Below are 17070 nucleotides of genomic sequence, written 5' to 3' on the forward strand. Positions count from 1 at the left end.
GCAAAGCTGGGGTCCGCAGCGCCCCTCGGAGCGGGGCTCCAGAGCCGGGCAGACCCGCAGCGCTCTCTGGGCAGGCCCCAGGCCGCGGCCCGCCCGGGTGGGACCGGAGGAACCGGGAGGTTCGGAACGCTCCGAGCGCTCCCCGCCCCGGCGCCCTCACCAAACATGGCGGCCGCGGCGTCGTGCCCGCTCTCCATGCAAAGGCCGCTGCCCTCAGCAAAGATGGCGGTGAGGCCCGCCCCTTCCCCGGCCGGCCTCGAGGGGCCGGAGACCCGCTGGGGGCCGAAGCGGAGACCCCCGCCCCACGCCGCCCGGCAGGAGGGCTGGGCTGACCCGGGGCTAAGCCGGGCCCGGGCCCGGCGGCGCGGAGCGCGGCCGCCCGGCGTGGTGCTGCCCGGCCGCCGCGGTCGCCATGGCGATCGGCCCCGCAGCCAACCGCGCGCCGCTTCCGGTGACGTCAGCGCCGACACGTGGATCCAAGATGGCGGCGTCGGCGGCGATGGTGAGTGCGGCGGGCCTGGCGCGGCCCCGCGTCCCGCTCGCTGTCCCCGGTCCGGCCCGGCGCCGGTCCCGCCGCGGGGCTCGGTTCGGGGGCTCGGGGCTGACCTGCACCGCGCTGGGAGGGATGCGGGCCCGGTCTCTGGCCGGAGGAGGCTCCCCGGTCCCGCCCGGGGCCTTGCAGCTGCCCCGGCGGTGTCACCTGTGGAGGGCAGGGCTCGGGCCGCCGCTCGGGGCCCGGGGCCCCGCGGGTTCCTGCCCCGCTGCCCCGCGCTCCCTGGGCAGCAGAGTTGGCTCCCGTTCTGCGGTTCCCGGCGTTGTCTGGGCAGGAGGGGCCGGGCGGGGGCTCGGAGCGGGGTGGGGTACAGGGAGCCCCGGCAGCTCCTTTTGCCTCCCGAGGTGTCGGCCCGGGCCCGCTGCTGGTGCCGAGCACGGAGTCTGTTGCTCTGTGTGTGCTTTTCACAAACGTTTGGTGGTGCTTGTCGACTCCGAGTCTGAGCAGCTGCTTCACCTTCCCGCCTCCCAGCATCCCTGTTATTGCTATTGAATTATTCCTTGAATCCTCAGAGAACTGAAGGTGTTCCTGGTGAGCATCAGTGCTACTTCACAGAGGAGAAAACGAGCTGCTGAGACATTTGTTATCTCCCTTGAAGTCTTGTAGGAGTAAGACGGATTTCCTCCTTGGTTTCATAGGAGGATATTTTTGTGGCAATTGCAGGAACAGTGGCATGGATAAAGGATGTGTGCTGATACAAAGGTCGCTGCTGGCTGGGCTGTGAGGTGTCTCACGGAGTGACTGGGAGGGGATTGGGAGAGCCGAGGTTTTACTTTAATTTGCTTTAAGCATCTTCACACCCTGCTGGCTTTCCCCCAGGCAGGGAGGAGGAAGTGCTCAGCTGGCTTTGAAAGCTGGGGATGGTCCTACTGGGAATTTCCTCGTGGCTCTCTGTTGTGTGAAGGGCAGAGACTGCTGTCAGAGGAGCTCTGAAGTCAGTGTGAATGCAGCGTTTGTCTCCTGAAGGGTTCTCGGTGGCCCCTCCAGTGCAGGGTGAGCAGGGCAGGGATGTAATAAAGATGAGTTTATCCAAACAGTTGTCAGGATCATCCCAGGAGGCGGCCCTTGGAAAAGGGGACTGGTGTCAGGGTGCCATTAGCACTGTTCTGTCCTGCTAATGTGCCTGGGGGCAGAATGAAGGTTGAATGTGTGAGAGAGCTTGTTTCTTTTCCCTCCCACAGCTTAGCGTTGTGGGTTTCCTCCCTTTCTGTTACCATATTTGAAAAATTTCAGTAAGTGAAATGCAATAGGAGAGCTGTGTGAATCCATTTAGACAAATGGTTCTGCACAGGTCGTTTTCCCTGTTTTCCTTCTAGGCTGTCTTTGAAAGTTAATAGCTCCTGATTATGGCTCTTGGATGTCCCTCTTGCCCTTCTCTGTCAAAGAGAGATGGGACAATTCAAGATATCCATCACTGTCACTTCCTGCTTCCTTTTCGTCTCTTTGAACAAATACCGTGTTCTGTTCTTCAGTTCCTGTGTGGACTGTGAAACTCTTAAGACCTAAACCAGCTCTGGTATAGCAGCAGCTCAGTTCAGATGCTTGAAATCGCTGCTGCTTGAGGGTTTCTTCAAGTTGTTGGCAATAACCTGGGCAGGGATTTCCTGGGTGCACATGGACCCTCTGGAGCACGTTGGAGCTGTTGCAGAGTGCCCCAGGGAACAGCTGCTGTTTCCCCTTTCCCTTAAATAAATGCTGGAGTTCAGACTCTGGCAGTGGTAGCTTGAGGGACCACGAGCTCGAGGGAGGACAAGTGTGGTAATAACTGGATGTTTTCGGGCCTCTTCATGCTGGGTCAGACTGGGATTTAGAGAACAAGTCCCGTGTTTTGGCAGCGTGGTTTGTGAATTCACAGCAAGTGGTAATGTTGTTATATGTCTTTGTGTATGGGGTAAACCTGGGGTTGTCTGCAAACCCCAAGACTAGGGATCATTGTCCAGAAGGGCCTTCTTGGAGAGGGTTTGTGTGTGAACTTTTCATCTGAGGGACAGGAATGGGTGATTGTGCTTCTGCAGTTACTTCTTTTATTTAGATCATATTCTCCTAAGAAGGGGTGTCTCTGCATGTCTGCAAATAGGAGAATAATCAGGCTTAAGCAACCTGAGCTATTTTTGCCTAATTGCAGCTGGGTTTTTCTCAGTCTGGGGTTGTGCATATTTGTTGTGCTACTTGTTGCACCATTACACGATTTCCTGGGACCTCAGATGCAAGATTGTAATTTGAGGGGGTTTTATGCATGTTTTTGAAATGTAAATAGTTGGAAAAGGCTGTGAAGCCGTGTGTCCTGTTTGCTGGAAGTCTGGGCCTTGCCAGGGCTCTGTGACTGAACCAAAACAGAGCTCCCTCCTGGAAGTTCTGACCTGGCATAGGAAAGAGCTCAGCTTGCAGGCATCCCCTGTGTGAGATGATCACCTCATGAGTTACACAGATGTTTTGGGTGGTGTCCGTGTGCCATTTCTAAGCTGCTGCCTTCATTTGGAGAAGATGAAGCACATTTGTCAGTACAAGAGCAAAGGCCTGGTGAGAAAGGCCCCTGGCTTCAGCTTCCCTGTGCTCTGCCAGCTCAGGAGCCTGCACTGGGCATTTCCTTCTTATTTCACTTCCAAAGCTTCTCCCACTTGTTGCATAGCAGCTTCCCTATTTCTTGCTACCAACTGTTTTTTCCTGGCAAGGCTTTACAGAGTCACCCTCTTGTCTTTCCTGTTGCCTGGTGCCGCCTGAGTCATCATCATCGGTATGCAAAGACAGCTGTATTTCTGCCAAAATTGTCATCAGAAATTTCATCTTCTGCATGCTCCTGTGTCTCCTGAGTGTCTGCCAAAGTTCTGTCCTGGTCTTGTCACCTCCAACCCGCTGGGACACAGGTGGCAGTGGTGTTGTTTTGGTTTTTGAGTGACATTGTGTAGGTCTGTCACTTCGGTGACAAGGTAAGGGCTGCAGGTTGCTGGCCCTGCTCTGGAGTGCAGGGTGGGACAAGAGTACAGGTTCCTTCTAGTGCTTTCCCTGTCCAGGAGACCTTTTCCTACTCTCTGGAGAGCCACTGAGCACTCACTTTAAAGACTGGAAATGCAAAATTTAGTGTAGCACAGAAAATAAGCCCCATGTTGCCTCAGGGCAGATCAGTATTGAAGGTCGGGCAGTTTTAACAAGAGTGTTTCCAAGCTGGGGCTTTGTGCCTGCTCCAAATGTATTTGGCTGTGCTTAGAATAGATCTGAAAATCCCCTTTGTAAGCAAAAAAGATCACAGAATTACAGAATGGTTTGGGTTGACAGGGTCCCTAAAGCTCCTCTCGTTCCACCCCACTGCCATGGCAGGGACACCTTCCCCTGTCCCAGGTTGCTCCAAACTCCATCCAAGCTGGTCTTGAACAGTTCCAGGGATGGGGCAGCCACGGCTTCTCTGGACAGCCTGTGCCAATGCCTCACCATCCTCACAGGGAAGAAGTTCTTCCTAACATGCAATCTTACCCTACTCTGTCAGTTGAAAGCTGTTCCCCCTTGCCCTGTACTCCCTGGTCTTGTAAATAGTCTCTCTCAATTTTTCTTGTATGCTCCCTTCAGGTACTAGAAGCCCACATGTATCTGATGATTCAGTATTCATATTTTCTGTAGGTGCCTAGCATTTGCATCTTAAATACATTTTAGACTTTCAACCCCTGATATTTCTGCCTTTTTTTTTTTTTTTTTTTTTTAAATCCTGCTCAGTTCCACTAATTCTGGATGCTCTGGTTGGCCCTCACAGGTATCTGGGCCAAACATACTTTCCTTCCCTTAGAGTGAGACAGGAGAAAGGTGATGAAGAAGAAGGGGTGTGGGGACAATAAACAGAATTTTTTAATTTTTTAAAATTTTCCCCCCCAACCTGAGGAAGGATCCCATGGTAGAGCTGCTGTTTGTCCACACCTGGCCTGTGGCGTGTTCCCTCTGGTGCTGTCAGACTGACTGACGGTGCTGAGGACACACAGGGACAGTGGGGATTTTGTTTCTTATGTCTGCAGCATTAGCTCAAGAGTTGTCCCAAACCAAAGCAGGTTTTATGTGGTTTTCCAGTGGTGCCATACACACAGGGAGCTCAGGAGAAGGGACTGAAGCTAGTAGTGCTGTGAGATTATACCAGAGCTGATGTCCTAATCCAGGCAAGCTGCTGCTGGCTAATACTCTTTGAAGCTCAATTTTCATTTCACAGCCTTCCTGCCAGTGCTGGGTTACCTGAGGTGACAGGAGGGGCTGAGGAGGCAGCAAGGTGTGTTAAATAAAGGATTTGCTGCAGCTCTGTTGGAGTCTGAGTTCTTCTGGAGCCCCCATGGGGCTGATTGAACCTTGCAGCCTGACTTGTCGCCCTGCTCCCTTTAAAAAGGGTGAAAGGGTTTTTGCCATGTTACTGAGCTGTTTTGTGGCCTGGAGGGGTGAGGAAAGCAGAGTGGAGCAGGAGGAGTGGTGATGTGACCGTCCCTTTGGGTGCAGTTACTGGTGTCACACCTGATTCCACAGTAACTCTTCTCCAGGTCGTGGTCTGTGAGCATCCGTCTGTGCTCAGCTCCAGGGTAACTGCTGCTGTGCAGGGCTGACACACATCCAGTGCCAGGGCTACAGCCCTCTTCACTGCTGATCCATGGAGCCTTCTAACACAGGGAGCTCAGTGGGGGTGAGCAGAAAAGTAAAATAATGGCCTGCTTGATGCCTCATGATACAGATAAAAAATGGCATTTTTCTTGTGGTTGAGCAAAGCCAGAGTTTTCCTAATTGCAGATGAAGAGGCAGAGACACGCTGAGTGGAAAGTGACTTGATGAGGGTCACAAAACAAAGCTAAGAACAGCTTCTGTGAATTTAATTCCTGTTTAGTCACCCGACTGCGCATCCTTTCTAATGTCTGGGATGAGCATTTCCAGTCTCTAACGTTGTTCCAGTGTTTCTGTTGTATTTTACTGTTCCTTTTCCTTTTTGCAGGAAAGGCTGAGATATGTGCTGGGGCTGCTGTTGTTGCTACACAGCACAGACTCGTTCTACGTACCCGGGGTGGCTCCCATCAACTTCCACCGCAATGATCCCGTAGAAATAAAGGTAGGATAAACTCAGTGCTGTTAGTCTGTTTGGTTTGGGGTTTTTTTTGTCTTTTGGGTTCTTTCTTTTTCATGGCATAGCAGCTAAGAGAGGCTGAGAAGTTAAATTTGGGGATCCTGATGCTGAATTTCTGGGTTCAGATATTTCCTGTTTCACAATGTTTGGGTCCCAACATGATTCCTGTTCTTGCCCCTGATCTCTTCTACCAAATTCCTTCAGCACTTGCTGAAGGTCCTCAGGATGTTGCTCTATTTGGGAAAAGGGTCCCTTTCTCACTGTGGCTTTGAAGGAAATTTAATTTCTCCAGCATTATGCTGACTCTAAAACTGCTCATGCAGAGTGTGCCTTTGGGTGGAAGGTGAATGGTGGAATAAGGTCTGAATCAGATCTTCTCAATACCTAGTTCGCTCATGTTGTGCCTTTAGGGAAGTCCACGGGAAGCTCTTCCCAAGTGGAGGTGTTTGTCCTTGAGCCTTGCAAATCTTTCGGCCCAGCCTTGCTGAGAGCTGTTCCTGTGCAGCGTTACTGGTACTCAATGACAGAGCTGCTGCACCTATCCGCAAGGAAGCCAGGCTTTGCTTTCAGACATCAGTGATTTATAGCCCATTTCATTTATTTTTCTGAAGCTGTGGCCTCTGTCTCAGCAAATCCAGCACCTTTGGGACTGCTGAGGTTGGCTGCTCCCACGTGAAGCATGGCACAGATTTCTCTTTGGCCACAAACTGCCAGACGTAGGCTATTTTTAAGCAAATGAGACTTGCCTGTGGCTACAATAAGCTTCCCAGAAGAAGAGGGTTTTGGAATGGCTGTTCTCAGAGGGATTTCAGGAGCCAAATGCTTCATCAAGTGCTTAGGCAAGTCAGTGTGTTTGCCAGCGCTCTTCCAATAAACAAGCTTGGCTGTGTTACAAAACACTTCTGTTTTTCAGAGCAGCTGTGGTCTTGGCTGTTGTGGTATGTCTCTGCACTTCCCTTGTACCCTGTGATTTGTGGAAACTCTCCAGGAATGTTTGTGGTTGGTCACCTTGTCTTCCCAGACTGATGGCTCTCTGGCTTTCCTTGCAGAGATTAAAATTGCTGAACTCTTCATAGCACTGGAGGCCAGACCTCTAGGTCCAGTGGGATATGAATTTTTGGTTGAGGAAATCTTGTCTGAAATGTGACTCTTGAATCTCTTCTGAGCTCTTTGTTGTTTCTTAGGACTCCACTGAGACATGAATTTTGTGAACCCAGCATGTTTTGTTCTTTGAGTGTTTCTCTGTGAATGAGTTGCTACTGGAAGTCTCTCAGGAACATCTGTCTCTTTTACTATTTTTAATATAAGTTGTAGCAGTAGTACTAGTATCTTCTGGAAGTGAGCTTTATGGAAGGTGTCTTGAAGTAAGCATCAGCTTCTGGATAATGCTGAGAGGACAGAAAATTATCTGAAGTTTTTTCCTGGGAATAATCCTTCCCTTCTTCCTGCAGGCTGTGAAGCTGACGAGCTCCCGGACCCAGCTGCCGTACGAGTATTACTCATTGCCCTTCTGCCAGCCCAGCAAGATCACATACAAAGCTGAGAACCTCGGTGTGTACCTGTCAGACAGTGTGGGGGGCTGTTTACAGGGGTAAAAGCAATTGCAAGTGTCACATCTGCTGAGCTGAGAGAACCTGCTTCCTCTGATTCACTGTGTGCTGGCTGTCTGCAAACAGCAGCGTCTGTGTGTTGGACAGAGGAAGTGCTTGTCCTGAAGGAGAGCATGTAACCTGCTTCATAAGCAGTGCTTGGTACTTCCAACTAAGTAGCTTCATTGACTTGCTATCTTATCCTTGCACCTGGGGTAGCAAAGGAGACTTGCTGTGGTCCCTGCAGCTGCACAGTGCCTGGCAGCAGGATCAGCAGCAGGAAGCCTGGCAGTCTCCAACCCTGCCCATGTTTTCCTGTTTTCCAGGTGAGGTTCTTCGAGGGGACCGAATTGTAAATACACCCTTCCAGGTCTCCATGAATGTGGAGAAGAAATGTGAAGTTCTGTGCAACTTTCCCAACAAGCCAGTCACTCTGACAGTGGAGCAGAGCAAGCTCATCGCTGAGCGCATCAGGGAGGATTACTACGTCCACCTGTGAGTCACCTCGAGTGTGGATTTGTGTCAGGGGGAATTTGGTGCTGTGCACACATTTGATCTGAAATCTGTTTTCAGCATTGCTGATAACCTCCCTGTGGCAACACGGCTGGAGTTTTATTCCAATCGTGAGGAAGAGGAGAAGAAGAAGGAGAAGGATGTGCAGTTCGAGCATGGATATAGGCTTGGGTTTATGGACGGTAACAAGGTAGAGAATGGAGGTGCTGTGTGAGGGTGTCTGTTAGAGGTCTGCCAGAGAGTATCAGAATTGGGAATGCAACCAAAAGGTTTTATTAATAATGGAAATACGAGAGAGAGGCCTCCTGTGGGCAGAAGAGGGTGGGTCCTGGAAAGGTGGGAAAGCCGGGAGTCCTTGCTTTTATTCACTGTGTAACTTTGGACAGGCTCAGGCAGTGGTTTCCCCTCAGCAGAGCAGGCATTCTGGTGTTGGAGTATTTAGTTTTCCCTCACTGAAGCTGTTTTCTGCAGTTGTTGCTTCTCAGCTTTGCCTCTTCCTCCCATGAGGGTGCTGATGTTTTACTTTATGTTACTGTTTCAGTTCTACCTGCACAACCACCTCTCCTTCATCCTTTACTACCACAGAGAGGATGTGGAGGAGAGCCAGGAGCACACCTACAGGGTGGTGCGCTTTGAGGTGATTCCCCAAAGCATTAAACTAGAAGGTAAGAGATTCTTGAGGAGGGGAGCAAGGGGGAAGAATCTCCTGTATGGACAAAAGTTGGATGCCACTGATGTATCTGGGTGCCAGTTGTTGCTTCACAGGGCACAGAAATGAGTCTAAATTACAAGAATAATAAACTGCTTTGTTATTAAGGAAGTACCAACAATAGAGACATATCCATGAATTGCAGTCCCTGGAAAATCAATTCCTGTAAAAAGATCTGAGTTTGAGGTTTTGGGGTTGGATTTTTTTTTTGCACTGTGTCATCTGTTATGAGGCATGTCTGGCATTCTAGCTCTTGCTGTGGCACAGATCTCCCTGACTGGGACACTCTGTGCTGCTTCAGGGACACACGGAATGTTTGGAACTGTTCTGGGGGATTGAAATTTAAAAATAATGGTTAGGGGAAAACACTCCCACCTCAGTGAGCCCAATGGAAAAGGGTGTCTAGAAGGGCAGTTGCTCATGGTGTGGATCATCCCACACAGCTCCCCTCTGGCAGGGCAGGCAGTGTTACAGAGGTCTTTTTCCTCACTGTATCATGTGGAATAGAAGATTTGTTCATGGTCTAGATCCTTGGCTTCAGAACCTCTGGCTTTTATCCTTCCAGTTAAGGAGAGCCCTGTGCATAGCTTTCCTGAAAGTTTGTTAATGGTGCTCCACTGCTGGTCAGAATAGTTTTACAAACTGCAGAGCAGGTGAGCAAGGAGCGAGTGCTTCCCCACCTGGAATTACTGCAGCCCAATGCCCTCAGGGTGATGCTCCATGGGAGATGTGGTGTCTGAGGGAAGGGCTCACTGTGTGCCATGCTTTTCCTTACAGACCTGAAGGCTGATGAGAAGAGCATGTGCACCCTGCCCGAAGCCACGGGCTCTGCCCCTCAGGAAATAGATCCTACTAAAGAGAACCAGTTGCTCTTCACTTACTCTGTGCACTGGGAGGTGAGGCAGTTCTGGGGAGCTGGCTGGCAGTGATGCTCCAGGTGTCTGTCACTGGAGTAGGGGAAGAGGTTGGGAATGTGCTAGTGTGAGAAGAACTCTCCTCTTCTTTCAGGAAAGTGACATTAAGTGGGCTTCCCGCTGGGACACCTACCTGACTATGAGTGACGTGCAGATCCACTGGTTTTCTATCATTAACTCGGTTGTGGTCGTCTTTTTCCTGTCAGGTGAGTGGATGTGTGGGGAGAGGAAGGCTTTACCATTATCTGCAGGGAATTTTCTTTAAGCCTTAGCTGCAGGTGGCTTGAGGAGGATATGGCCACATCTGAACTTGGTCAGAAGGAGCAGGAAACCAATTTAAAGCCTCCCAGTTCAAACAGTGTCCTGTGGGGTCAGGCAGTTACCAGCCTTTCTCTTACTGGGGTCACTGAGGGAGTAAAAAATCCCACAAGAAAGCCACAATGCCCCATTTCTGCTGGAATTCTGCCTTCCCTGCTCCTTGGGGGTTTGTTTCTGTCTTTGCTGATGACTCAAGACCACCTCTCTTAGCCAGAACAGTGTGTTGGTAGTTGCACAGCATGAGAGCAGCACAGCCATGTGGGAGCCTCTGAGCTGAACTCTGTGCTTGTTTTCAGGGATTCTCAGCATGATCATCATCCGGACTCTGCGGAAGGACATTGCCAACTACAACAAAGAAGATGACATTGTATGTGTGTGTTCCTTGGGCTGGGATTAGTGGGAGGGAAGCACCGGACAGGAGGGATCCAATGTGCAGACTTGGCTGTATTGTCCCTTCCCTTGCCCCTGTTTTCCTTCGAGCCCTGGCCATGGGAGAGGCAGTTGTGTTGTGCTGTCACACACTCTTTTCTGCCTGAACAATCACATACCAGTTCAGATGTCTTCAGACCTAAACAGTGACTGCAGACAGCTCTGTAAATGTGTGCCCTGGCACTGACAACTCAGGTCTCAGCTGTTTTTAGCGCAAGAGGAAAGAAGTTTCTTGGCTATAGTGGTAAAACTCAGTAGAAAAACTGGATCCAGGTTAGTTAACCTCTTAGGCTGGCTGTGGTAGGACCTTAATTTCCACTGGCATGTCACATCTAAATAACCTCCTTTTTCTGTTGTTGCTGTAGGAAGATACCATGGAGGAATCTGGTTGGAAACTTGTGCATGGAGATGTCTTCAGGCCTCCACAGTACCCTATGATCCTCAGCTCACTCCTGGGTTCTGGAATTCAGCTCTTCTGTATGATCCTGATTGTCATCTGTAAGTGGCACATGTTGCACGGGGTGGCTGTAACACAAATGATGCTTGAGGATGTTTGACTTCACCCTGTGCTCACCTGAGTGAGGCCCATGAAGCTGCTTCCTGTTGCCATCAGCCTGGGCTGGGCTCTGGATGACATTGCCCAGCTGAAGGCAGCTTTGTGTGATTGTATTTCCTTTGCCAAGCTGATAGTTGGCCAGGAGATATTTGCACAGGTGTGCCTTGCCTGCTGAGCTGCACCTGCTCCCATCCCTGGGGAAGCTGAGGCTGAAGCATGGTCTGTAGCTGAGATCAAAGCTGTGCCTTCCTCTCTGGCCGGTGCTGGAGGCTGTGGATGCATTATGCAGTGAGGGAAATCAGGCCTGTGCAGAGATTGCAGGCAGCTGTGGGTTGCAGATGGGACAGACCCCTGTCCTCCAGCTGCTGCAGCACATGTCCCTCAGAGCTGCTGTTCCTTGTCCTGTTTCCCTCTGCAGTTGTTGCTATGCTGGGGATGCTGTCGCCTTCAAGCCGGGGTGCACTGATGACAACTGCCTGCTTCCTCTTCATGTTCATGGGGTAGGTGCCTCCACGGCTTTCCCCCTGTGCTGTCCTGCCTCTCCTCAGCAACAGCAGCTCATTTTCGTTGTCTTGGCTTGTTTCTGTCCAGGGTTTTTGGTGGATTCTTTGCTGGCCGCTTATACCGGACTCTGAAAGGCCATCGATGGAAGAAGGGAGCTTTTTGTGTGAGTCTTGGATGTTCTGTGCTGTTTATCCAGGTTTGCTGATGGCAAGATCTGTGGATAAGCTCCACACGTTTGTGGTAGTTGGACACAGTCTGGCTCTGCTGCACATTTGCTGTGGGTTGAGTCCTTGTAGCTGTACAGAAAAGGCACCACCAGAGCACACAGAGCAAAGAGGATTGTCCAAGATCTTCCTCACAGCTCAGCTTTGTGTTCTTGTCCTGTAGCAAAAGGGACACTTCGTCCACATGTGCCTTGTAGCAGGAATGGACTCATTCCATAGGAACATCTGGCTGATGAGTGAGGTGCTCTCTCTTACACTGTGGTTCCTCTTGCAGACAGCAACCCTGTACCCGGGCGTTGTCTTTGGCATCTGCTTTGTCCTCAACTGCTTCATCTGGGGGAAACACTCCTCTGGTGCGGTAGGTGCCACCCTCAGCCTGGGGCCTGCTGGGTGGGAGAGGGTCCCTGGGCTAATAGGGACTCACTTGGCTTCCCAGACCTTTCCAAGGGGGTGACTGGAGGGTTGGCTTGGCCGATGACATCAGTCCCCAGGGCAGGAGAGCTGTCAGCCTCACTTCTGTGGCTCTTGGTGTGATTCCAGGTGCCTTTCCCTACCATGGTGGCCTTGCTCTGCATGTGGTTTGGGATCTCCTTGCCCTTGGTCTACCTGGGTTACTACTTTGGATTTCGCAAGCAGCCGTATGACAATCCTGTACGGACAAATCAGATTCCCAGGCAGATCCCGGAGCAGAGGTGGTATATGAACAAATTTGTGGGGTGAGTGATGAGTGTCTGGGAAATACGGTGAGTTAAGCCCCCTCCTCTCTGTCCCCTTGGGTTGCTGAGTGTCACCTTCTGCTGCTCTCTGGACATGGACAGATGGCATATTGGGTTCCTTGGAACCACATCAATAATTTGGATGTGGTATGAGGGGTACTTGTAAGCATGATACATGCTCAACAGTGGGAGCAACTCTGCCATTGCCTGTGAAATTTAATAATTTGGAAATGTAGAGCCTTTGCTTGGAGTTTTCTGTGTGGTTACAATGAATTTTTGATGTCCAGACAGTTACATTGTGCTGCTTGTGGTTTTTGTTTCTGCTCTGTAGGATCCTCATGGCTGGTATTCTGCCTTTTGGAGCCATGTTCATCGAACTGTTCTTCATTTTCAGTGTAAGCATTTAACCCACTTTCTTCCTTAAAAGGGTTCTTTTCATGCCAAAGCTTTTGAAAGGGAGGAGGCTTCCACTGGAGCAGTCTCCTATTCCTGTACTCTCTGAAGGGGGTAGCTGGTTTCTTCCAGGCCATTCAGCTGTTCCCAGGGAGAGCTATGGGACTCTCCTGGTGGTTTGAAGGATTGTGGTAAAGACAAAATTTACTGTAACATTACATCAAGGGGGGGTTCTGCTGCTACCCATTTTCTACCTTGTGTGGATGGAGAAGAATTTGCTGTTCCATTGTTTGGGAGATGCAGGGGAATGAATAAGCTTCCTCAGAGCTGTCCTAGTACACCTTCTTGCAACCTGAATCCTCTGAAGTGACATTGTGAAATGCATTAGATCTGTGGTTTCATCTAGGTGAGGCTGAGGGGCTCCTCATTTTCCCCTGGCTGGCTGCCAGAAGTTAGTCCCACACTCAGTGATTGATCACAGTAACTTGGAAACAAATTCCTGCTGTGTTTTTATTTCAGGCAATCTGGGAGAACCAGTTCTATTACCTTTTTGGCTTCCTCTTCCTGGTGTTTATAATTCTGGTGGTATCCTGCTCCCAGATCAGCATTGTCATGGTTTATTTCCAGCTCTGTGCTGAGGTGAGATTTTCATGTTTGTAATTTGGGTAGCTGAGGGTACTTGCTCCTGGAAAAGCACAGATCACATTATTGCTGCTGCTCAGCAAAGATTAGTGTGGCCCAGCTTCACAGGTGTGATTGTCCCCAATGTCTCTTCACTCTAAAGGGAATTAAAGCTCCTTGATTATCTCTTAGGCTGAGAACTGTGGTTTCATACCAGGAATTTTGCTGGGCACAGGGTGTTTTGAGCTGTTCCCAAACTGTTCCATTCCATCCACATACAAAACAAAATGCAGGGCCAAAGGTGAGCCATGTCCTTGGGCAGCAGATGCTTTGAGCCTGACTGTCAGCATCTCATCTCTTGGTTTGGAAACACTTTCGTGACAAAGTCCCCCAGTCCCAAATTGTGGGTTTCCTTTGAAGGAAGATGGGTCTCCCTGTCCTGGAATGGTCACAGCTTCCCTGCGGCAGTGCCTGGGGAGAAGAAAGTCAGGGGGATAATGAGGTTCTTTATCCTGTCAGGATTACCGCTGGTGGTGGAGAACCTTCCTGGTCTCTGGAGGATCTGCCTTCTACGTGCTGATCTACGCTGTCTTCTACTTTGTGAACAAGGTATTCCTCCTGGGTGAAAGTGCCATGGTTTTGGGGGTGACTGTGGGGTTTGGGAAAGGAAATAGTGGGCCTGCTGAGTCACAGTCTGCCTATGCCAGCTCAAGACGTTGCTGACAGCCCTTCCAGACAGGAGAGAGGCATGTGCGCCAGGACTTGTGCAGAGCAACATTTCTTGACCCCCACCTCAAAGGGGATCTCACTTCAGCTGGACAAAAATGAAAGTTTTCCTCCCTTTGCCGGAGCTCCCCTCGCAGAGGGCACTGGTTGGTTTCTCGCCTCTGTGTGTTATTTTGCTGATTTTTTTTTTAATCCACTTCTCTTTCAGCTGGATATTGTTGAGTTCATTCCCTCCTTACTGTACTTTGGCTACACTGCCCTCATGGTCCTGTCCTTCTGGCTCCTGACGGGCACCATTGGCTTCTACGCAGCCTACATGTTCGTGCGGAAGATCTACGCCGCCGTGAAAATCGACTGAAGCTGGAGTCCCTCAGCAGGAATCAGACACCTCTGAACATGTGTCCTCCCGGGAGGGACAAGGACATCTTCTCCCACCTCTTTTTAAGGAAACAAAAATCCAGTGGGAGAGTCACAAGAGAAATAATTAACTCCTCGATTTGGAATGTAACTTTGGCACAGTGTACATGGATTCTGGGCTACTTCTGCGGGGAAAAGGGGTCTGTAGATACCTTACATTTTAACTTTATTATCCTGTTCCATATTTGAGGGAGTTTTTTAGCAGAGAAATATCCCTCTGTATAAGTAAACCCCCTTTTTGCTAATCCATCCTTTTTTTTTATGTTGATGATGAACGGATTTGAGACAGCAGTGGAAACACTTGTGAAAACGTTTTCTTCCAGCCCCTGGGGTGCTCTAGGATTCAGGGAGACTCTTCAGACAAGTATCAGACTGGGTTTTTCTCCTGCCTTCGTGTCTGCACAGAAGAGGGAGCTTGACTATGGCAGAATAACCGGAGCCTAAAGGCTCACCCAGCGGGAGTCCGGCGCACTCCGATCACCGAAGTCCCGGCTTCGGCTTGTTTACAATTTGCTGGAGGTGCCATTCAGAGCCTGGGAAGTGCAATTTCACCCTGAGAGAGTTTGAGCAACCTTTGCCATCGCTTCTGCCTCCCTCCAGCCTTGGACAGCACAGGCTGCTGTGGGAGGGTGGGTTTGCCTCTCCTTCAGAAGGCAGGGCAAAACGTCCTGATGGAAGTGACGTGGTTGTGCTGGAATACAGGACTGGAAGGATGTGTGAGGTAACTACAAGAGTTTGTTCTGTCAATAGCTCTGCTCTGGATGAGTGAGGAATCGGGGCAGGCTCCTTCCTGGGAATGCCGCTGGGATCCTGCAGGAGATGGCTGTGGTGCCGTGGCGTTAGTGCCAAGTGATCTGAGGCAGTGTTGGGCCCGAGGGCTGTGCGGGCCATGCTGAAGGGGCTGGCACAGGCAGGTGGCCCCAGGAGCTGTCCCGTGTCTGGGAGTGGGGCTCTCTCACTGGCCCTGTGCTCTGGCTGCCCTTGCTGCTCTCTGCTCCTCCTCTGAAATTCTCTACCTCCAGGGAACAGGAAAAGCGTACACCCCATAGCTGTGTTTTGTTCTTCTCCACAAAAAACAGTCCCAGCTCTCCTGAATAGCTGACATGGGCTCTTTTCCCATGGCTTGATGCCTGAATCGGCCCGTGGGAAGCTCTTTTTAAAAGAGGTTAAAGTTGGGTTGTGTTGTTTTGGGTTTTTTTGGTCACTTCAGTGATGTTTGTCAGTAAAATGGTTCCACGTTACAGTGAAGGCTCCCTCCATCTCCAGACTCACTGGATTCAGCCAAGACTACAGAGGAGAGGTATTTTAGTGAGATCTATGAAAATTTTCCTTCTTGGAGTAAGGTTTTCCAGTGACCAGCTGCCAGAGGTCACATCATTCCAACCCAAAACTGTCCAAAAGCCCTCCTTGCCCCCCAGGAGGGCTTTGGGGCCTTTTTTTAAACCCAAACTGCCGTAAGTTTCTACCAGGTCCATGCAAGGGCCTGTGTCCCTTCCCATCAGCCCTGCCTGTCATGCCAAAGTCTAATCAGCCAGGAATCATGGATGGAAAAAGGGAGGAGGGGATGTGTGAGCCAACTGTGCTGTGGAGTCCTGTGTCAGTTCTGATTTGAGGTCCCTCTCTGAGATTTTCGTTGATTTTCTTTTTTTCTTCTGCCCCTGCCCCAGTGGAGAGGCTCAGCCAGCATTGATTTCTCTCCCTTCCCTGAAGTGTTTTCTCTGTATTCTTTGTAATTTTTAATTAATGTATGTATTCTTTGTGTCCTATTGTAAATAAATCTGCCATTGTCCTGTCATGCTGCTCTCTTGGGTTCTCCTAAGCCACTTCTGGAGAATTTCTTTTTGTAACACTTGCCTTGTTCGATACCCACGTGGTCTGTGATGTGTGGCTTCAGCCAGAAGCAGAGCTTGGAATACTCTGGTTTTCTTTGTAATATTTTTCTCCTGGTAAACTAAGTTTCTCCCAGCGTGGCATGCCCTGAATGCTGCCATATATTGTAATTATGCCACCAGTTGAGGCATTTGGTTCTGCTGATGCTGTCCTGCTGGGTAAGATCACTTGAGCAACTCGTGTCTTGTGTGAGACATGTTGTTTGATGTGTGGCATTGATGGGCAGAGCAGCAGAACTGTTGGATGGCAGTGCTGGGCAGTGCTTCAGACCAGCAGAGGGGAGAGGACAGCTCAGAAAGGAGCTGCCATTCCTTCCTCTGAGCAGGAGTTTGAGGAGTGCTGCTGCTGTGGAAGCTGAGCCCTCAGCATTGGCTTCCAGCTCTGTTGGCTTCCCCGAGCTTGTGTGTGTCTGCTGGGGGGGGGGGGGGGAATCAATGAGCCACTGCTGGAATGCTGGCTGAGGGAGGCAAAGTGAATTCCCTTTTCCTGAGCTGGTTTGCCCAGCAGAGCAATGGATGTGATTCCCCCAGGTTACAGAGTCCTGCTGAGTGTCTGAGTGAGACCAGAGCTGGCAAATACTTGAATCAAAACTCAGAAATCATCAGATTAATCCCTTCTCCCTTTAAAAAGGCAAAGGAGGCTTCAGCTCCAGCACCAGGACAATCCATGCTGTGAACTTACTTTTCATTTCTGGCAGATGAGTGTATTCATGTTCTGTCACAGTCCCCAGTGCCAGGGGAAAGCTGCTGAGGAAAGGGCACGTTTTAATGGTGGCTGAATTAGGAATGAAAACTAGAGCTGAAAACAAGATCATTCTTAGACAAGCACCTAACACTGATCATGGCTGTCAGCTTTTAATCCATGTTCTGAAGGAGAATCCCAAGAGGGCCGTGTGTGCTTTGCCCTGTTTCATCTTCAAAT

The 17070-nt window shown here is 50.3% G+C and overlaps 1 protein-coding gene across 1 annotated transcript; it reads left to right on the plus strand.

The window, feature by feature from the left end:
• Nucleotides 1-412: 412 nt before the first annotated feature.
• TM9SF4 (transmembrane 9 superfamily member 4) lies at nucleotides 413-16054 on the plus strand. The gene is made up of 18 exons (XM_066198761.1): nucleotides 413-502; nucleotides 5502-5615; nucleotides 7082-7181; nucleotides 7546-7714; nucleotides 7793-7922; nucleotides 8274-8397; nucleotides 9219-9337; nucleotides 9450-9561; nucleotides 9970-10040; nucleotides 10468-10600; nucleotides 11077-11158; nucleotides 11250-11325; nucleotides 11661-11744; nucleotides 11927-12102; nucleotides 12434-12497; nucleotides 13015-13134; nucleotides 13636-13725; nucleotides 14051-16054. The coding sequence occupies exons 1-18, from the start codon at nucleotides 413-415 to the stop codon at nucleotides 14198-14200; spliced, it is 2004 nt and encodes a 667-aa protein (XP_066054858.1). The 3' UTR covers nucleotides 14201-16054.
• Nucleotides 16055-17070: the final 1016 nt, after the last annotated feature.

The sequence above is a fragment of the Chamaea fasciata genome, unplaced genomic scaffold (assembly GCF_029207755.1).
Source record: "Chamaea fasciata isolate MVZ Bird 193981 ecotype frontalis unplaced genomic scaffold, bChaFas1.0.hap1 SCAF_17, whole genome shotgun sequence".
Lineage (NCBI taxonomy): Eukaryota > Metazoa > Chordata > Aves > Passeriformes > Sylviidae > Chamaea > Chamaea fasciata.

Bases quoted from the DNA above. Each gene is read 5' to 3' on its own strand.
- TM9SF4 (XM_066198761.1), top strand. From the start codon at position 413: ATGGCGATCGGCCCCGCAGCCAACCGCGCGCCGCTTCCGGTGACGTCA. The intron at 11,159-11,249 runs GTAGGTGCCTCC...GTTTCTGTCCAG, and splicing joins TTCCTCTTCATGTTCATGGG to GGTTTTTGGTGGATTCTTTG. The intron at 12,103-12,433 runs GTGAGTGATGAG...TCTGCTCTGTAG, and splicing joins TATATGAACAAATTTGTGGG to GATCCTCATGGCTGGTATTC.